Source organism: Lolium rigidum, chromosome 2, assembly GCF_022539505.1.
Source record: "Lolium rigidum isolate FL_2022 chromosome 2, APGP_CSIRO_Lrig_0.1, whole genome shotgun sequence".
In the NCBI taxonomy this organism is placed as follows: domain Eukaryota; kingdom Viridiplantae; phylum Streptophyta; class Magnoliopsida; order Poales; family Poaceae; genus Lolium; species Lolium rigidum.
Genome location: NC_061509.1, coordinates 202138848 through 202161558, shown reverse-complemented (window position 1 = coordinate 202161558; position 22711 = coordinate 202138848). Strand labels below are relative to the sequence as shown.

The 22711-nt window shown below is 45.0% G+C and overlaps 1 protein-coding gene across 1 annotated transcript; it reads left to right on the top strand.

Annotated features, from left to right (window-relative positions):
• The first annotated feature begins 10522 nt into the window (after positions 1 to 10522).
• On the top strand, positions 10523 to 14915 carry LOC124692849 (26S proteasome regulatory subunit 6B homolog). The gene is made up of 6 exons (XM_047226291.1): positions 10523 to 11107; positions 11968 to 12198; positions 12674 to 12832; positions 13322 to 13474; positions 13800 to 13883; positions 14501 to 14915. Exons 1-6 carry the CDS (start codon positions 10613 to 10615, stop codon positions 14633 to 14635), a joined length of 1257 nt encoding a protein of 418 aa, XP_047082247.1. The 5' UTR covers positions 10523 to 10612; the 3' UTR covers positions 14636 to 14915.
• The last annotated feature ends 7796 nt before the right edge of the window (positions 14916 to 22711 follow it).

Below are 22711 nucleotides of genomic sequence, written 5' to 3'. Positions count from 1 at the left end.
ATTTGTTGACAGCAACTTGAAGTTTGCATGTTATAGGTCTACGAGTTGATTGTGGCAACTACCCATTTATTGTTAGAAAAAAATACCAAGCTTCAGGTGACAGAATTTCTAAGTGGTTAGATACCCAATCATTTTTTCCTCATACATACAATTCCCACTTTACTGTTTTGTCCTATGTTGCATCTTATGTTATGTGACATATCTGCAAAGTTAATACGTCGACACGTGGATGGTTCTTGGTAGACTGGACTTCACTTTCATATAACCTGAACTTTGGGATTCAGTTGGGATATTTGTAATATCTGCAAGTATTGAGTTGGAATATCTGTAATAGATGTGAATCAAAATAGTACATATTTGTAATTATAGCTTGGGCCAATTAAGTATTCAGTTCAAATATTTGTATGCATGCGGGTCTGCAACCGATATTTTTACAACATTATGATGTCTCCTATCTTATTATGATTTTTGTGTGTAAGCAATTGCTGAATGGGTTTATTCAGTTTCGTGGTTACTATATTGCCGGTTGTAGTATAGCAGTATAGCAGAGACTAATGCAATGTTTTGATCTCATTAAGTTACATAGATTGTATCTTCTGCTACAAATAAATTTATGTGATACAGAGCCAAAAGTATAGTTTAACCCAGGAAACATTTTGGAAAATGGGGAAACAAAATCTTGTGATGTGCAAGGAAGTTTGGAACTATGCTCAGAATCCACAAAAATAGAGCAACATGATCAGCTGTCTCCGTTTTCAAGTTGGACATGGATAGGATTTGTTATATTGGCATTTGCAGAGTCTGGCAAAGAAGTAATCTATTTTGTATTCTATCTTTTATGATAGAGAGATGTTTCCTTATGTAGAGAAAAAGAGGACAATAATAATATAACATGTATTCTTGCATGATATTATGGATGTTTCAATTATGTCTTTTGTTCGCATATCTTGCAAATTATAGGAACACTCACGTGTATTCTTTTTACAAGAAACTTGAGAACCGTAGCAACGCACGGGCATCCAACTAGTATTATTTGTATACCGCTCCCTATCTCTCTGCCTTTTGAGCTCTTTAGAATCTGCATACACATTTCACTTTACTATGTGACATAATAATGATGAGATTGCATCCCAAAATATGAACACATGAACATTGTCAGATTATATTGTAGAGCATTTTTAATTGTTGAATTTAATAAAACATGATGCAGACAAATATATTACCAGATAATCTGCTGTGTGAACCTGCCCCTGCAATATTGGACTGAGTGGTAATATGTATTTCTCCTCCTGGTTTTGCTTGGAGCTGGCGTGCTTCATTTGTATGCAACCAAGCGGACTCATCGTGACCGGCCACCTGTGATGCATACTCCTCAACATGTGTCACCATACCTGTAAGTAGTTGCACCTACAAATTCAGAATTTCTAGCATGGCACATATATGTTGGAAGCATAGAACACATGACCTTCTTTAGTAGTCTAGGTGACTCCAGATATTCTGGTGGCCTGTATAGAGCATGGTATGTTTCCATCATTCACAGCGGTGGTTGCCTATTTTTTAAGGTCCCGTAGTTCATGTCGGCGTTTTAAAATCTCATATTTATTATTTGCATACCGCTCCCTATCCCTCTGCCTTTTGACCTCTTTAGAATCTGCATACACATGACAAGTTAGTATGTCAGATAATAACGAATGTCAAATAATAACGATTTTACTGAACATTGCGGGTTCTGTCAGCTACCTTGACTTTGCCCGTTAATTATATCTTGGAATGGAGTCCGTGAGGAAGATGCCATACCAAATTTAGGTTTCTCTACCCTGTAAAATTAAGAGGCATTAAAACTGCTTGCCAGCAAATTGTAATAGCATCAATGAATAATTGCTAGAAATCATGTACATCCTAGTAACAATTGTGCTTTGAATATATTTATATTGTGCTTTGAATATATTTATATGGTGAGGAAACTGTCCCGTATTGCTAGGGTATTCATATAGTAGCTTCATAGTTCAGATATTGCATCCAGTTCACTGATCCATGTAGTTTAGATTCAATTGCTTTGGCTCTCCTCTTCTCCCCTTCTAGTTTTCTCCACACCCAAGATCCGGGCCGTCAGGCCCCTCCCCTCTCTTCTCCGGCGGCTGCCGACGTTGAGGTAGGGTGAGGGACCCGCCCCTGTACAGCTGTAGAGTAGGGTTCCTAGTTTAGTGTCCTTCCGTGGCGTCTGGCGTCATGCCTGCAGGTCGGGCTCCGTCGTCCCCGAGCGACGGCGGTGGCTTCTTGGTCTTCCTCTACCTCATCTTGGTGCTCCGATGGCAGGAGCCAGTCCTGGAGATCTGGAAGGCCAAGTATCTGCTCAATAAGCTCGATGAGCCTGCAGATCTGGGGAGCTCTTCCCTGGATTCTGCAAGTGATTTTGGTGGTCATCTGATGAGGCTAAAGCAGCATAGGGGATTCTCCTTTGGCCAGCCGTGGATGCGTGGGAAGGAGATGAAGCTGTGTTCTTGCTTTTGCATCGGCAGGGTGGCTACATGTTGGTTGCCTACGAGGTGCTTTGGAGCTGCGATTTCCATTCAAGCGGAACACATGACGCTCAGTTTTGGCGTCGTGATTTTCGGCCGAAAGGGCGGCCCGTCTTCTACCTCCAATGCGGAGGCATCATCTGAATCCAGTTGCCGGTGCTCGACGCTGCAACGCCCCCAAGTGGTACGTCCCCGGTGGTGCTGCGGTGGCCGGCGGCTTCGGTTCGTCGTCGGAGGAGGGCCCTCGAGCGCACTGCCCTCAGACCTCGGCGGCGACGCCTGGAGGTCACCGGCGATCTGTGGCGGAGGTGCCAAGGGACTTGATTGCTTTCTTATCTTTCTTCCCAAGGTGCTTTTTGTAACTTTGGAGGCCCTTTCTTCAAATAGTTGGTTCTTAGTGCGAGTGATGCTTAAGGGACTATCCTGTAAATTGTACCTGCCACGTTTAATATAATGCAGCTCTCTGGGGTCTGCGTGACCCCTTCTTTGTGCAAAAAAAAAAAAAAAAAAAAAAATTCAATTGCTTTAGATCACCGCAGAAGCTAGTAGCTAGCTGGGTGTAATTCCATACATCAAGGAAGCACGACAAACAAGTCCTGCGTGCTAATTGATTCTCTTAAGCCTGGGTATATTTCGCATACTGTTTTGACATCCATGATATTTATCACTCGTTTAATCGTGTAGCAGGAAATAGTATGGTTCAAAGACATGCTGACCATGAGGTATTTATCATTCGTTTAATCGTGCAGGCGAATTGGAAGAGGAGATGTGGAGCGCGTAATTAATCACTTGCGCGTAGCGCTTCGACGGGGAGGACTGAGGAAGTTGTCCTGGACGCTGCTGGGCGACAACGGCGGGAGGAAGGCGTGGTGTACGTCCATAACTGCTGCTGGGCGACAATGGCGACAGACATGATTGAGGGCGTTGTCCTGGACGCTGCTGGGCGACAACAGCGAGAGGAAGGCGTGGTGTACGTCCAGAAGTGCTGCTGGGCGACAATGGTGACAGACGTGATTGGGTGTTGCTGAACGTTTGCGTGGCGTTGGCGGGGCATCGATAGGGCGGCAGGCTGGCGAGTGCGAGAGGATGGCGCGGTGGATGGCGAGAGACGGCAGGCTGCAGGGCGAGAGGACGGCGCGGTGGATGGCGAGAGACGGCAGGCTGCGGGGCGTTTCGAACGGTTAGTTCAACACGATCCTGTTTTGTCGTGGATTAGTGGAGACGGTTCTGATCCGCTTGTCCGCTCCCTTCAAAGATGTGAGCGATTTGAGGCGTTGGATATCTGCTCTGTAAGGCTAAGATTTGTTGGATGGGTCGCTCTCGCTCTTTTAAAGTAGGGGAGATAATGAACTTTGGAATGCAATTGAACACTGCCAAGATTGTTATAATTTTTTTTCTATTATTTAGGTAAAATTGAAGCTTCCGGTTGTAGACAAATTGCACTATGAGTACGAGAGCGAGTAAGCAAGCCAGAAGAAGAAACTACAGAGATTTAGAAGAAGAAAATGTGAAGCTTATTAGGAAAATGACTGAAATGGAAATGTAGACGAATTGCAGTATGAGTACCAGAGCGAGCAAGTTTCAACTATCGTGACCAAATCTAGAAATTGACTTCGTCTCTGTCCGTGTTTGACATGGGCATACCCTTCGGGTACCCATTATTAGTATACCTAGCTCGGCCCAATATGGAGGAGATCTAATATGGAGAAGGCCCAACAAGGCAACCCGAAGAAGTAGTCGACTAGGACTCTTGTAAACCCTAGCGCTGAGTTGCATATATAAAGCTAGCCGGGGCACCCGAAATAAGGGGAGAACACATAGACGGAATATAGACAACATAGCTCCGCTACGGCGGCACCCCGGAAACACATCTATGATCATATACCTGGATTGCTAGCAGCACGTAGGGATCCTCCACCGAGGGACCCGGCTGCGAGTACGTCGTGTGCCTAATCTCGTCCCCGGAATCTCCATCATCGCTCTTCCCGAAAACCCTAGTCTACAATACGTAGGCATTGCCGAGGTGTTCCCTCGTCAATTGGCGCCGTCTGTGGGAATTTGCGACGGCTGGATTTCGTCATCCGGGCGGGATCCATCATCATCATCAGTGTTCAGATCGCATCAAAGCAGAAAATCGCCGACTTGATCATCAACCAGTTTGTCTGGCGGCTGGCTGGATAACTCCGTAAAACCCGTCGCCAGTTTCCGCTTCGATCTCTCGGGTTATCAGGGAAAAACACGATCCCCACAACAGCTTATTCAAGTCAATCAAGATGAGAAAGCAAGGCGTGAGAGAATATTGCTAAAGTATGTGCGCCTATCCAAGTAGAACACGCGTGCGAGTGCCTGTGATCCAATCGGCCAGCTATAGCTGACCTCAATCCATCACACTCACGTGTCCCAACGCAATCTGCTGCTCCTGGATCAGGAATAAACCAATCAATCTTGTGCTCTCCCGTACTAGCTCCCACATGTGAGCCAGGCAATAATTTTTTTCCATAGAGGCAAAGCAATCCGGCGCATTGGTGACAGTGCAAAGTTCAAACATATGGATACATGGCTTCGCCGCATCAACCAAAACTACGTCACGGACAAGACCAGATTGACTATTTGGGAGCTGTTTGGCGGTATCTTACCCGTTGATTCATGGATCATCGAGTCACCATGGAATTCTCGCAACAAATCCCGGATTAGTCGTCACGAACTCGTCATCCGATACAAAGATCATCAGGTGCTATATTTTCAATTAATTATTACTCGCATTTTTTTTCCAGCAAAATATTTCTTCGGCTTGTACTATTATTTGCGCACAGATTTTTGCGCCTTGATAACACAACAGATCGAATAAGCTCTGACTATCTCGCCGTCGCGCACTCTCCACGCCTCGGGGGCTCACCCGTCGTGGACTCGCCGTGTCGACCGTGTCACTTCATCAACTACTTTCGGCTAAACCACCGCACGGACTCGCCGGTCTACTACGTCCGTTGCATGACCTGCTTCAAGAACAACTCCATCGTACCCGATAAATTTATCTTCTTCGGCTCTGGATATATTTTTCTCCGGCTCAGTGGACTTATTTTCTTCGGCTTAATGGATTTATCTTATTTGGCACTGGATACCGGCAAGGTTATCATTGGTTTCCTCTAATATAATACTATCCGACGCATTTCCGGGTCAGTGGATTTATCATCTATGATCATTACTAGAACTATTTTCTCCGGCTCAATGGATTCATCCTCTATGATATCAACGGATTCATCTTTTATGGTTATTACTGGATTCTTCGGGTCACTGGATTCATCCTCTATGATATCGATGGATTTATCTTCAATATATGCTCTATATTTAATGGTGTAATCTTCAATATGGATTCATCTCAAATACTTCATCTGGGGTTCATCTTCATATATTATTATCTATGGCTTCATATTAAATGGCGTCACCTTATATGCCGTCGCAACTCCGTCAACTTCTTTCGACATCATGGCTAAAAACTCGGGGGCTCGACCATGATTTTGCCTCGGGGCACGACTGTGACACAACAATCATGACATCACCTCACCAACGCTCAGGGGCTCGGCTATTTCTTCATCAACGATTTCGCGGCATCCACTTTTGCTATTTGGTGGTTTTTACTTTGGCTAGATTTATTATCTACACTCGAAGACTTCATCATGCATCGACTTCGTCATGTCCAAAAAGCTAAGTGTTCCTTTATTTCACATAAAGTAGATTATCATTTACTTTCGCCGCACCCGATGCTCGGGGGCTGCGCGGCATATATTCACTTTACATATCATCGAATCCGAGCATCTGACATCGCATGCGAAAAAAAGAGTCAAGGAAAAGATAGAAAAAGTTTGTTTATTTGTGCAGGAGAAAGAAAATTTCAAAGTCTATAAGAGAGAACCCGACGAAATTGTCTTCAAGAAAGAACAGGACCCGAAGAATTATCCTCAAGGAGGTCCCGAAGAATTATCCTCAAGGAGGTCCCGAAGAATTATCTTCAAGAAGGTCCCGAAGAATTATCCTCAAGGAGGACCCGAAGAATTGTCCTTGAGGAGGACCCGAAGAAATTTTCTTCAAGGAGGAACTCGACGAAATTTTCATCAAGGAGGAACCAAAAAAAAAAAAAAAAAGGTGGACAAATCTTCGGGTCCATTGACTCGTCATATTGTTCCGAGCAAGAGCACCGGTGATGTACCCGACAATATAGAATAACCAATATATTCGGCTGTCTCATCAAGCCCGAGAGAAAAATAGAAGAACCCGCAAAATGGGTCATTGCATCAGCCGAACAAGGCACTCGACAATATATTCTCAGAACGCCAAAGTTGCGATCAATTTCTGAATGCCGCAAATTTGCGAAGGTAAGACCCTGGATCCGTTCTGCCGGGCGTGGCATCGCCGAAGACTGCGCTCTGCTACTTTTATCCGTATCAACGGATACGAAGAAAAATCCTAACGGACGCGTTAGGTACCCGATAAATATGACCGGGACTCGACGGAATGGTAAGACCTTAAGCGGCACCTGTCGGAGTTAACACCGATATCCCGAGATCATGTCCAGGGACGTGATCTTGAAGTAGGTTTTTGCGGATTGCCACTAGAGCAGTTAACTAGTACCCGATCCGTCGGATGAACTAGCCCCAGTTACCATTATCCCCGTACAATATAGATATGGATGTCAAATAAAAATAGCAAAGACACGGAGTCGATAAAAAAGAGGGGTTGTGCCAAGTTGATTATTGAGTAGTACAACTCGAGCCTATGCCTAGGTGCAAGCACCTGCTCATAGGCTCGGGGCTACTCTTATCGAGAGTATTGTTCATCCTCCCGATAAGATACAAGAAAGAGGAAAAATTGTGGTGTCGATTAAAAGCAAGTTGAGCCTACACCCAAGTGCAAACACTTGGCCGTAGCCTCGGGGGCTACTCCCATCGGGAGCGCTGGTCGCGCACCCGATAGAAAATAACTTCGACAGCATCTATGACAATCAAGGTTTGCAGACTCAACTCGATTCTACGACTCGAGTGGAGCCTACTCCCATCGGGAGCACATGGATTTCATCGAGTCCTCCAGAAATATAGTTAAGTTCTTCATCGAGTAGTACAACTTGAGTCTATGCCCAAGTGCAAGCGGTTGCCCATAGACTCGGGGCTACTCCCATCGGGAGCGCTGCCGCGCACCCGATAATTTCAAGAATCGTCGACATCATCTACGCTACACATGATCTACGACATGGACCTCGCCTTGTATTTTCTTCGACTCCGGAGATGGTTATGCTTGGAGTTTCTATGCAAGTCTTCGACTTCCCTATAAACTCGGGGCTACGACATGGGCATACCCTTCGGGTACCCATTATTAGTATACCTAGCTCGGCCCAATATGGAGGAGATCTAATATGGAGAAGGCCCAACAAGGCAACCCGAAGAAGTAGTCGACTAGGACTCTTGTAAAACCCTAGGCTGGTTGCATATATAAAGCTAGCCAGGGCACCCGAAATAAGGGGAGAACACATAGACAGAATATAGACAACATAGCTCCGCTACGGCGGCACCACGGAAACACATCTATGATCATATACTCGGATTGCTAGCAGCACGTAGGGATCCTCCACCGAGGGGACCCGAAGCTGGGTACGTCGTGTGCCTAATCTCGTCCCCGGAATCTCCATCGTCGCTCTTCCCGAAAACCCTAGTCTACAATACGTAGGCATTGCTGAGGTGTTCCCTCGTCAGTGTTGGCGGTGGAACACCCTACGACAACGTTGGCGGCGGAACACCCGACGACAACACCACGGAAACACACTCAAAACCAACATCAAACACCACGAGAACACTCACCGGATGCTACAATCGTCAAAATACAACACCTTTTTACTTGCTCATACCACAAAATCAATGACAACGCCGCCGGTCACAGTGCGAGTACTACGACGGAAAAGTTACAGGAAAACGAGCAGGGCGGAGGGCTCTTGGTGACCGGTGATGTAGCATACTCTGGCTTGCCCTCGTTCCACGCGCGGAAGTGCAGGTCTGGCGGCATGTCACTGGAATTGTCGCCATGAACGACGCCCGAGCCCGACGTGGCTGCCGGCTTCGCGAACGAGAAGAAAGGCAAGTGAATCTCATCCGCGATAGTTTCGCTCTGTCATGCAAGGTAAGGACCTAGATAGAATAAATGTAAAGTCACGGTTCCTTTCTATAAAAATCGCTTGGCCATAGAAGTGGAAGGACCTAGAAACAGAAATAAACAACCTTAGGGATCTACTTGCAAGACAGCATATCTATAGACGAATAGAGAAAACGAGAGTCATGGCATCGTGTCTGGGTTCTTTGAAAATTCCTAGGAATTTTTAATACTCCCTCCGGCCTAGGGCTTAAGGCGAAAAAATCTCAGCCCAATTATAAAGGAGGCGATCGGTTGAGAGTAAAATTTGGATGGTTTCTAAATTTGCCCCCGCATGCACGCGGTGGAGTATTAAATTACAGTCAGTCCGGTGAGTCATACTTCATCGCTGCTTTTTCATTTTGACCCCTCACAATTCTAGAAATCAACCCATCCATCTGATCAACGGCGCATCGCCGCCCAAAACCCTCCTCTCACACCTTTTGTCCTCATCCTCTTCATGGAGACGGGGGCAGCGAGGTGGTGGTGAAACAGGTGAGGCAGGGGGACATGGTGGAGTCGTTGGAGGAGCTTGAGGTCAACCGCACGTGCAACATGGGAGCCCAACGCGTCTTTGGCCTAGGGTCCTCGAGGGCCACGAGGGAGCGGAGGGGATGCTCGTGAATAAAGCAGAGGAAGCAGAGGGGCCGAGCGCAGTAGGCATTTGCACACACCGCGCTGCTCCAATCCAACAAAATCGACCACGAGAGCCCTCCTCCTCTCGGTCGTCGCCAAAGACAAGCCATCATCCTTCCCCGCTACTCCAGGGCTCTATCCGACAGCCGCGCCGGCGGAGTCAGCTGCGAGCTCGGTTGCCGCGGAGACAAGGGAGAAGTTAGGTAGGAGCCTAGCGATGCTTGCGGTTGAGGAGGGATTGGGCGGTGGTGCTTGCATCTAAGGAGGGAGTGGGGCGGCAGCGCGATGCACGGTTGAGAGGTGGCCTGGGGGATAGGGTCGAGCTGATGGGATCTAGGAACAAATGCGTTACAGCGTTGCAAGAACCTAGGGTTGTGTTCCTTTAGTTGGGCTTCGGTTGAAAATGAGATTTTGCGAGTACCCTTTCATCTCGTTTGCTTTCATTTTCGATCGAGACCAACTAGATCTACATTTTGCTTTTTATTTGTTAGATAACCATGATAATATTCTAAAAACAATACCATCACAAAACAAAAAAAACAAAGTGAAATATAAGAGCTTTTAGAGCTAGAAATTATACCATATCTATTTTGATGTTTATAAACATATATTAAATTATTTTGCTATAGTTGCAATACAAGGGCACTTCTGTGTGGAATAAGGGCGGCTAAAAAGAATTTAGGTTGATCAAGGATTGGATCGGTGTCAATAGGCAAGGTAAAAAAAAGATTGGTGTCATCAAACGTCACCGTTTGTGAGGCTTTGACGTGCCACTGATTCCCAAGAAAACTGAAGACCGACGCGTCAATGTTTTCCAATTGAAAAAAATCCGCCAAATCTATTTTTAACGTTTTTGTGAGATTGATTTATTATTTGTTAACATGTTGTAAGTATGGAAATAAATAACTTTTCTTTAAGAATCCCATCTTTCAAGCTTTACTTACCGTACTCTCCGGTCTAATCTGCGACAAATATTTACGGTCAGTAACGAGTAGTGAGATTTTTTTGTTGCTCCGAACAGGGACTGCGTCGGATAAAGAAAGCAAGTAGAGTATATGGAAATTGGGAAACCAAATTAATTTTTTGCGAAAATAATCGCTACTCCGTATTATCATCTGAAAGCAAGTAGTGTGCTGAATCGTAGACGGATATATGAGCCGCGGTTGGCGTCTGCTCTTTCCCTTGTTCCAAGCAAACCCCTCTTCCGTTCGGCCCGCATCGCCTTGCTGTTATATACCCACGCCTCTCCGCTCGGCGGATCCAAACACCAAACCCTAGACTCCCCGATGTCCGCCGCAGCCGTCGACACGACCCCTCCCGCGGCTCTCCCGATGGCGCCCCCGCCGTCCTACCCCGCCACCTCCGGCCCTTCCGCCTCCTCCGGCGGCGACGACGAGGACGACCTCTACGGCCGCCTCAAGACGCTCCAGCGCCACATGGAGTTCGTCGAGATCCAGGAGGAGTACGTCAAGGATGAGCAGAAGAACCTCAAGCGCGAGCTGCTGCGCGCGCAGGAGGAGGTCAAGCGGATCCAGTCCGTGCCCCTCGTAATCGGCCAGTTCATGGAGATGGTCGACGGCAACAACGGCATCGTCGGCTCCACCACCGGCAGCAACTACTACGTGCGGATCCTCAGCACCATCAACCGCGAGCTCCTCAAGCCCTCCGCCTCGGTCGCCCTGCACCGCCACTCCAACGCGCTCGTCGACGTCCTGCCTCCCGAGGCCGACTCCAGCATCTCGCTGCTCGGCTCATCGGAGAAGCCCAACGTCCTGTACTCGGTGAGTCTTCTGACGGATTTCTCTGATCCGTATCAACCCTAGCTTTAATTTGACGGTTATGGATCTGCGTATGGATGCGATCTAGGTTATCTGTTTTTCAATTTCCTCCAATCCTAGATAGGTTTGGATTATCAGCTGTTTCGCCAGCTCGGGATCCTAATTTTTCTTGGCTTTGTTGTTAGGATTCAAATGTTTTATTCTTCTCTATTATTTTTTAGCGATAATTGTAGCATAATTATTCAATAAACGGTAGAATATTGGAATCAAGATTTATGGAAAGTTGGATATGTCTGTACCTGATTCGAGCCTGCTTCATGTAGAATATCACACTTATGTTGTGATAGTGAATATCACACTTCTACTGTAATAGTGAATACCACACTTATGTAGAATATACGATTGGTTTTCATCTGTCTGATATTTGCTAGAGACTGTTTAGAATGCTGTGATTAGTTGTCGACACTGACCTACAGTTTCAGTACTGCTGGTGCATATCCTTTTAGTCCATAAAAATAAACTACTCTTGCCAACATAACCTAGGATCTCAAACTACCATACCACTGTAGTATTGGTTTGATAAATCCTTTTAATTTTATGCTACCTGTGATTTTCTTCACCATCGGTATGTCCATGTAATCATTTAAACATATGTACTACATTCTTATCCCTTGTTTATGCAGCTAATAATATTTAAGGTTGACCAATATTGAACATTTGAACATTGTATTTAATTTTATTTTTGTGGAGAATGTGTGCATAAGTGCATATAACATGACTGATTTTTTTTAATGTTCTAGAGCGTATATCTTACCTATTTAAGAAAGTCAATGACATTTCTCCTAATTTCTGATTATCTTCAGGATATTGGAGGATGTGATATCCAAAAACAAGAAATTCGAGAGGCTGTTGAGCTACCATTGACACATCATGAGCTGTACAAGCAGATTGGTATTGATCCTCCCAGAGGAGTGCTGCTCTATGGTCCTCCAGGCACTGGCAAGACCATGCTTGCGAAAGCTGTGGCACATCACACTACTGCTGCTTTTATCAGAGTGGTTGGTTCAGAGTTTGTGCAGAAGTACTTGGGGGAGGTAAGCTCGGAATAGGCGTAACATCTATTTATAGCTTTGATGTTACATTGCTTTGTCCTTTTGTTCCTATTGAATACTGTTGTATGTTTTATGCTTTGACCGTGAAATAAATGTCTAGTTTGTCAACACCAGCCTTGTGTCAAGTGTTGTTTAGGTTGCCTAGCATATTCATTGGTGAGATTATCGAAATTTCCACTTGTTTGGTCTAAACTGTTCTGGGGCGATCTGGTAACACCAGCGGATAACTATGACATTGCATATGCGGTGCTTCCAAACATCTTATTATATCTAGTAACTATACCAATTTAACTACTGTCAAATTGCCTACTATTTGTGCTGTCACTAATATGACGCATGATTCTTATTGTTTTGTCTTATCAACTGGTTCATACATTCTTATTATATATGGTTTTGCACAAGAATTTGCTATTTCTTGGATTTGTCAGTTCTTATGTTGATACTTGTCTTATCTTAGGGCCCAAGGATGGTTCGAGATGTATTCCGCTTGGCTAAAGAGAATGCCCCAGCTATAATATTCATTGATGAGGTTGACGCTATAGCCACTGCTCGATTCGATGCTCAGACTGGTGCTGATCGAGAAGTTCAGCGTATTCTGATGGAGCTACTCAATCAGGTAAGGCTTTTAGCTATAATATGTTAATCTGTCCCTGGATTTGATCGCAACTTCTAGCTCTAGAATATCAGGCACTCAAAACATGCATATAGATGACAATGAGGAAAATAATACACTGACTTGTAACTCTTTGTTCTTTTTATATGATTTTGCAAAATTCATACATGCTCTTGGAATTAGTTTCTGGGTTTGAAGGCTATTGTTGAGAAATTGTTAGGACTGTTGGTGCATGTGCAATGCAAGATGCTTAGAGAGGCGCTTAGGAAAATAAACAGGTTTTTTGCTTAAGCATTAGTGCTTATTTATACTGGGAAGATGCCTAACTAGACACCTCTCATGTACAAATAAGCATTGGTGCTTAAGAAAATTCTTTGTTTTATTTTTGTAAGCACCCCTAAGCACGTAGCATTGTACATGGCCTTGCATGCAGCTTTCTTAATCCTTGAGGGGTCTGAGTATTTCTCCTTGTAATTGTTGTATACAATGCAGATGGATGGGTTTGACCAGACAGTTAATGTGAAGGTTATAATGGCGACCAACCGTGCAGATACTCTAGATCCTGCTCTTTTGCGTCCTGGACGACTGGACAGGAAAATTGAGTTCCCTCTACCAGACCGGAGGCAGAAGAGGCTTGTTTTCCAAGTAAGTTTCTTTGTAAAAACTTGCTGGTTTACTTTTTGAATGTATATTGTTTACAACCACTTTTGTATATTACTATTACTATATAGTACACTATTTTGAATGTAGCAGATTGTGTTGTTGGTCTTGTATTCCTAGTTCTTTCACTGCACTTATTAGTAAGAACAGTAAATTTGGTCTCAAACACTCATCTTTAGCTCCAGCTACCTAATTAGTTATAAGCTTGCATTTATGTACAAGACTGAACTATTGAAGAACTTAGTTGCATGATCCTTCTGAGGTATGTTTTTGTTTGCATCTGGTAACTGACTTTTCCTATTATCTTCAGGTCTGTACATCTAAAATGAACTTGAGTGACGAGGTTGATTTGGAAGATTATGTCTCCAGACCGGATAAAATCAGTGCTGCTGATGTGAGTGCCTTCCATTATGTTAAATACTCTTGAAATATGCACTCTTACTGCTGCAGCATAAGAAATTTCATTACGTCTATTTAATGGTCATGACAACATCCTTAAATGCTGATGTGAGTGCCTGCCATTATGTTAAATACTTTTGAAATCTGCACTCATACTGCTGCTGCATAAGAAATTTCGTTACATCTATGTAATGGCCCTTAAAAGTTTTTCTTAGTACGTCTTACATATTTGTTTCATAAGAACGGACACCTACGAAATCTGATGTGATGCTCCTGGTACATCCAGGTCTGATCTTTTTTAATCCTCATCCCCATGGTAGTTCATTGTTGCAAAATGCACTGTTGTCAGTCCTAACTCGAAACAAGATAATAGTTGAGGTCCCTATTGAGGTTATATCCAGATATGCTCGTTTTCTACAGTAGTTCTTATATACTTGATAAGTTGCTATAAGAAAATTATGATATTCCATGATAATAATATTGTCCCTAGGTTCTTAATCTGATATAAACCTGATCTCTGTTGATACTTTTACATAACTATACCCAGTGACAACACCATTACCCCATTCTCTGCCTGCCTTTTATAACAATCTTTGCCACATTTGTTTTCAGATCACGGCTATTTGCCAAGAAGCCGGCATGCATGCTGTCCGCAAAAATCGCTATGTTATCCTCCCCAAGGACTTCGAGAAGGGTTACCGAACCAATGTGAAGAAGCCTGATACAGACTTTGACTTCTACAAATGAGTCAAGGAAGTGTTAAACAGGATGCTTATTTCCTACTGGCGACATGATCAGCACTAGAGATGAATTTGTGGATAGTCGCCTCTGTGACATGAATGTTATTGCACCCTGAGGCCCATGCATAACCTAATCTATTTCATCAGATTCAGTTACTTCATTTTCTGTTTGTACTTGGAAAAATAGATGGGTTTGCACTTTCAATCTCACCAGTGTTGTTATAAGCTAACATGGCTTGTCTGTACTATTTTACTATAGTACTGTTAAACTATCGTTTGATGGTTTACCGTTTGCTTGGGGGTTGTGATTGTTTCCCAATGGTAATTGGACGTTTTCCTGACAGTTTCACTTCACTCTAGTGAAATACTGTCATAGTTTATGATTCAAATTTTCTGTGCCAAAATGGTGTAATCGTTTGCCTTTGGTATGACTCGACTAGCTTCCCATTGCTAGGCTGAGAATCAACTGAACTGAACAAAGCGAGAGATACTCAGATACTACATTAAAGCACCGGAATGCAGAACAAACAAACACTTCAACTCTTTTGAAATAATCAAATTTTCACAATGTGTAAGTATCTGAAGAATATTCAGAAAAACGCAAATTGTAGAGCCGTAAACCTGAAGAATTCTGAAAAATCCACATTGTAGAGCTCCAGACAGGCTGAGATCAACATGACAGTTACCCTGAACATTACAACCATCTCTGCAACAGTTAAATGAATTCAAATCCTTGGCTAAAACAGATCAAACTCGCCTAAAAAATTGGCCATGTCCTTGGCTTGTTTCCTGATTCTGGTCTAGCCTGCTACGATCCACTCTGATAGCTGGGAGCCTGGGAAGCCAAACATTTGATGTAGGACTCGTAAACCTGAAGAATTCTAAAAAATCCACAAGCCAAACATTTGAGGTAGGACTCGTGCGATGTACTGTAGTGCTGGAGTGCAAGAAAGCTGGGGTCAAGCTATTTGACCGACTCGCTCCTGAACTGCGGCTTCTCGAGGAGAGGTGATAACTTTATGTCGGTAAGGATTTATCACTTTGTTCCATCCATCGAAGAAAAAATAACCAAAATATTTCAGGTGAAGACTAGACATCACCTGAATACACAGCCGAAATCGATGAAATCCACTCAACCTTTTGAGCCATGACTTTGCCGGAGTCGACCACATGATTTTCACCTTTTTTTTTTTGCGAAACACAGTACAATCAAAGACGCTCATACATACACGCACACACTCACCCCTATGAACGCACACACGCACACCCTACCCCTATGAGCACCTCCAAGAGACTGCGTTGAAGAACTGATCCGGCGGGTCTTGAGATTGACGAAGTCACCACAGGCGCCTCGTCGTCGACGGGAACGTCGCCTCCCACTGAAGAATATTCCGCCTTTATGAGACACCAAAGTGTCAAATCTGGGATTTGAACTCTGGTGGGCTGGGGGTGCCACTGCCCTCCTAACCATCCAACCATAGGTTGGTTCTCATACGACATGATTTTCACCTGCCTAGATCTTCTTTTCACCGGAAACGAGTACGACATTTCGTGTACGGTTCACATACGATACCGAAATCTGTCGCTCCACCTTGATACAACGTTTTGGTCGGATTGTTTCTTTTGCGAAAATTCCAACAATTTATTAATAATCATCAACAGTAGTACATAGAGCTTTAAAAATAATAATAAATACAAATATGTTATTGGACCACCTAGCAAAGACTACAAGCACTAGAATAAACCGAAAGCGTGCCGCCATCCTCGCTCCTCCCTCAACATAGCCGGGCACAACCTATTGTATTAGAGCTTGTTGTAGTAGATATAACGATGCTCGTGCTAAGGTCCAAAGGACCAACACACCATAAAACAAACATCGTCAATTTTAGAACCGTAGATTGAAAGGGCTAGACTTGCAACCACACCAACCGGATGCCGGGAGATATGCCGGGAAATAACTCCACACACCCTATGTTGATGCTAGGCGCACCACGGAACGGGGATAGGGCAGCATCGTACAAGCATGGACACAAATTAATCTCATATATAGCATTGTTGTTGTTTCAACTCAAGGTAATATACCCTTATTCGGGGTTTCGGTGGTTTGAGAGCCGGGTATTGCAAGTGTGGCACACCATGGTAGCTGAGAGGGCCACAATGAATCGATTGCCCCTCTTTAGCGCATTTCCAAGGGAGAATGACCAGAAGCACCTTAATTGTGTTTGTTTCGGGACGTTCGGAGTTCAGACGCCTTATTCGAACCGATGGGGCGGGTGCGCCCAAGGACACACCCGGATGGATCGATTGTTGTCTATTTTTTCTTCTTTTTCTTGTATCTATGTACTTGATCAAACAAGTCTATTGCAAGATAGTAACACACGAATTAATTAAACGACAATCCAAACAATGAAATAGTAAGTCTATACAACAATTCAAACGGAAATACAATTCCACATGCACATATGGTTATTGTAGCTATCATTACCGTTGGTAGGTGCTTTGAAATTTGAAATTCCTTGAAAAGATAAGAATTGTCCACTAGAACACATGAGCATTAAAACTATTGTTTTTCTTTGATGATTCACACATGCTCAACTAGATCATCTTGGAGTTATCAATGAACACATTGACCATGATTTTTCTGATGCAGTTGAGGAAGTCTGCGACAAGAGGGCTCCTGAAGTCACCCTAAAGATCATGCAGCCGATGACCATTCCGTTCATTCTCCACAACTATGTTGTACATGCTGATACAAGCAATCATGACTTGCCACATTTGATCTATCGATCATGTTTTAGCAGGGTGTGGTGGACAATAGCACAACGAGTTCGGAGCACACCAATACCCGCTCCACTGATAAGATAAATATAATGTATCCATGATGTTGTCACTATAACTCTCTTGTTGTGTTGCAAGGAGAGGTCGTTTGTTACCTTAGGGTTCGAGGATTGTCCTAAAAATGCCATGCACTAAGGATAAATGACACACTAGGTACTACCTCCTTTTGTGTTGGTGATTATTGATCCCATAAGTTGCGCTTTGGGGTGTTGCCTTCAACAAGTCTTGCAAAAATCGGAGAGTGTTCCAACATGTTGAGGTCATTGTGAGATTCCATTTTAAAGTAGTTCATTTCAGAATGCAATCTATAATAGCTCCATATGCAAGACACCGGATAAATAGAAGAGAACCCAAGCAACCCGATGCAATCCCTCTTTAGTCACCGTACCCCCTTCTCCTCCGTGACACACACACACGGATATAAGATGCACGAACACATCCTTTGACATGGTAAAAGCACTGCGCAACATCTTTGGAAGAAATGTTGGATTGGCCCTTAAATATTAGCCATATAGGAGATCATGGCCGGCTGCCCTACCATGATCGGCAAGTGTCCCAGTGTTGAACCTCGGTGGTAGGGCAATGCATTTTGGTGCTCCTCAAATCATAGAAGTGCTAAGACGATGATTATGTCATCATCATCAAAGGATTCATCATCGAAAACGTGTGTCAGCGGTGAAGGTGTGCTATGAACTGCTTGGATCCATCATGCCCGACCCCACCTGCGGCTAAAAGGCGTCTAAAACGTAGGCGGTGGATCGGCGGCAGCAAAGGGACATGGAGTGGCGAAGGCGGTGACAAAATTCGATGTTGACAAGTGGGGCCTCCACCACCGACGTGGCACCAGACACCCTAACTCCACCCCAAACTTAGTGGTCTTGGGTGAGTGTCCACATTTCTTGGTCCAATCTTTCCGGTTTAGGAGGCCCGTTGAAGGCTGAAGTCTGAACCCCATATGGGCCGATGGGGGCGATCGGTGCGAATCAAGAAAAGTCCCCCGAACCCGTTGAAATTTCTCATCTATGGCAAAACATACGATTCACACTGTATGGCATTGAATTAAATTGAACAAGTGAAGATTAACTTCACGTTCTTCTACTCTGAAAACGGCAAGTGATGTGGCTCACAATTCAGGCTTATTAAGGAGGAAAAAAAAATCACAAAACGTTGTCACAGTCGGGTCCAACTAGTGAAAGACATGTCAGACCTGTTTGTTGCCCCCAAACGATTAAATGATGACCCAGAGTTATCACGCTATGGTATATTCCACGAGCATAAGCTGCTGATCAATCCGCAAAAGAGTGGCTGCAAGCTTATTAGGCATGCCCAATGCACTGCCCTAGACCTACTGCCTCACACCTTTAACTAGATTCGGGTGGTCCAAAGTAGGTTCGGATGAGAAGGCAGCCTCCTCTTCAAGAAGTGGGATCTCAAGCCTAAAAAACATGCTTTTTGGAGAGAGAAAGAAATACATAGTGTCATATTTGTGGGGTCCCTTCTCTCTTTTCTCTGACTAAAGTTGTAGCTTCCATTGAAGAGATAAAATTGATCATGTTGCTTATGACAACTTTTTTACATGAAGCAGCTAGTTGTGTATGCCACCATTGCTCATGCCCTTAATTGCCGCCCTCTTTCAGCCTCGGAGAGAGACAAGGGGAGATTATTCGCATATATTTGTGGGGACGTCATCCAGAACCTGGCTATCTCGGATCGGATACCACTAAAATGTGTTTCTGTGCCGTGCGAGCTACGGCCAATCATATCTCTAAACCTGTGTCGGATAAGTTATTGTGGTGATTTACACAAAAATAACTTAAAAGTGAAAGAAATTTTAAAAAAAACTTATGCGAAACTATTTCGCAGGAAGAACCCGTCGATACCGCGCCTGCAACGGGGGCGTTGCAAACATCAGTGCCACGCCGTGACTGTCGGCGCGGCAGAGGCGCCAGCGTGGCCAGGCGGGTCCCAGTCCGTGGTAGTGTGGCGCCCCAGCCTGGTGCGCGGCACTACAGGCTGCGACGCCGGCGTGGACGACGCGACACCGCGACGCTAACACCCTGGGACATCGTGACGTCCGTTCGGCGTTCGGAGTTGCAGGCGTGCCGCGCCACGGTCGACGGCGCCACATCTGTGCCGCGCCTCAGTTGGCGGCATTGCACTGAAGGGCTGCAACGCCATTGTCGCCGGGCGCTGCACTGTAAAATTTAGCAAAATTATATTTCCATCAGGACACAGTACAAGCCCAAGCCAAACATCAAAAAATATAGTTCCACACCAGATTCCAACAATTTCTAGATACTCATATTGTACATATTGTACATAGTAGTTTCATAATGCATAAGAACGGCCATATTCTTGCATACCAACAAATAGAACAAGTAAATTAGCACCACATTGTACATAGTAGTTCCACACCAGATTCCAACATCTTCTAGATAGTCAAGTTCTTACAACAAAAACTAGCACCACAACGATCATATTCTTGCATACCAACAAAGACATCTAATTCATTGCACGCTTGTCTTGCCTCCCCTTCTATGCGGAATCTTCTGACGCGGTTCCATGTGCTCTGCTTCATCAGACACGATGACGGCTTTCTTCCTCACCTTCCTTGCGGACGCTTTTGCGTATGCATCCGGTGTGAACCTATCTTGTCGTTCCTTTCTAGGCTTTAACTTGTATGCGGACCGTTTATTCTTGACATACTTGCCCAATGGCACGACCTCATCCACCTCATGTTCACCTTGGGCCTTCAAATAGAACAAGTAATGAATGGATGCACAACAAACAAGTACGGACACATGGGAAGAGCGGCGATGTGATACCTCATCGGAAACCTCGTCATCACGGGCACTAGAGCTGGAGTTGGGCTCATCATCATGGTCGGAGGGTGAGGTAGACCTTGAATGGGGCGGTGTCATAATCTCAGGATCACGACAACCAAGTAGGTTAGATAACCGTCGTAACTTCTAGCCCTGGCGCTGAAAAACCAACAACTAGTCAACATGTGGACATGAAAGATGCAACGAGCAACTAAAATGTGATTCTATGGACGAACCTTCACAAATTCTCGAAATGAACTCTTGCCCTTCTCACCATGTTGGAACGACTCAAATGCGCTCTCATGCTCAGCTGCACCTTCTGAATCTCGTTGCGCTGTGATACAAATAAATGAACTCGTCGAGGCCGGGAGCAAAAGAGGTACCCATATGAATGGACAAACCAAAACTACAACATCTTACCACAAAGTTCAGCATGGGAGCAAAAGAGGTTTGGCGCCCTTCCCTAACAAGCTTGTTGTACTCGAGGGTGGCAACATCGTCGAATACCAACGACTCTTCCAAAATCTCGTGCCCATAAGCTTCCGGAAGGATCTGAACACGAGTGTTTTCAAGAAACCAGTGGAGGTACCGGTTCAAAGCATCCCCACTATGTTCTTCGTATTGGATTCCTTTTGCTTTGTTTTGCTCCTCCACTCGCATGACAAATTTCTTCACATACTTCCTATGAATCTTGTGCCAATCCGTCTTCTTGCTCCTCCTCTTGTCAAAGCTGCGAATGGAGAAACCCATGTTATAACCCTTGAAAAATACATCAATTTACAAAAGATTAAGCTACAAAAGGGGTCATACCCGTGGAGTACTGTACTCGTGTCCTTCCATTCTGGCGGGAAAGGCTGAAGTAACCCATATTGTCTCATAACCCGTTGTGGCATATGGTGCTGTTGACGTCAGAAACCCTCTGGCGGGCAGAGACGGGCAACACAGTAGAGCCGGGAACAACTAGGGCTGCGGCTGGCCCCAGTCCCTCAGAGCGACGGCCCGCAAAGCCTCCTGGTCGCACGTCCGATGCTATCGCAAGGGCGTGCCACCTGACCTATACCGGTCGGGAAGGTGTGGATGATGCCTCGCTTAGTTTCTGCATGGCATACACGTAAACATTAAATACGAGCCTCGATCGGCTCTCGGGTTATCTCGTGAATCGGCTCAAAGAGCCGATCCACCCATGATTCGGACAAGGTGTCCGAATATATGGTGGTCCTGCTTGATCAAGATGAAGCTAATGAGATCTACGACGATTTAGGGTTTTCACCGCATAATCGGATCATCCTACTCACGATTGGGCCTCGCGCTCGCGCACGGTGACCGTAAGCCGATCCTAGACAGGGGCCTAAAAACCAACACGAGGTTGATCCCCGGAACATCCTTTCTAGGGCTAGCAAACGTCACCCTACACGCCGCTGGATCCTCCAACCCTTTGTAAGGCCTAACTATTGCGGATGTTAAACTAATCCTTGATGAAACAAGGAGCAACCGTAACGGATCAGATCTACTAAACTATGATCAAGCGGGGTGCCGCCCCTACACCTAAGATAGGTGTAGGGCGGCTAGATGTGCAAGGGTCGCATAACGAAAGCATGTAATTCGAAGAACAATGCTAACCCTAACACATCTAAGATAACTACGTTGCTCGCCATCAAAAGGCTTCAGCACGAGCAACGCATGAACAACGTGGGCAGGCTTGTGCTGCCTAGATCGCAAGATGCGATCTAGGCAGCATGGTGCTTACTGGAGAAACCCTCGAGACGAAGGAGTTGGCGATGCGCCGAGATTTGTTTGTGTTGAACGTTGGTTGTTGTTTATTCCATAAACCCTAGATACATATTTATAGTCCAAGGGACTTTTTAATTTAGGCGTGCACCTAACCGTGCACGGGTAAAACTCTAACTCTTAACCGACACGTAAACTAATATTTTACAGATACAAGGGCAAACTAGCCCAAACTTTGCACGTAAGGCCGATTCACGTATTTCTTCCATCTATATATTCTTCGAGTCCATCTTGATCGCGGCCCACCTCTGACTCGGTCAAATTCTGGTGATAACACATGCCCCCCTGGTTTTGGAAATGACATTTCCAAAATCATTATGCTCTTCTTTCGTCGGGTCATGTCGTGGCAGAGCAGAACTGCCGCAGAATCTTCCATCATTACGCCTCGCCTCCTGGGTTTCTCTATATGAATTGACAACTTCGGCATCACGCCCTCGAGAACCGTCATGGCATTAAATCTCCACTACACTCTCTTCATTTATCTGTGCCGAACGGTTCACCACTTCATCCTCTTGCTCTACTCTGTCCACCAACGCCAAAAAACCCTCTTCCCCTGCAGCCATGTCTTCTTCTTCCTCCTCCGCTTTAGGCCTCTCTCTCCAATCGCCGTCGAAGAACAAGGAAGAGGACGATCC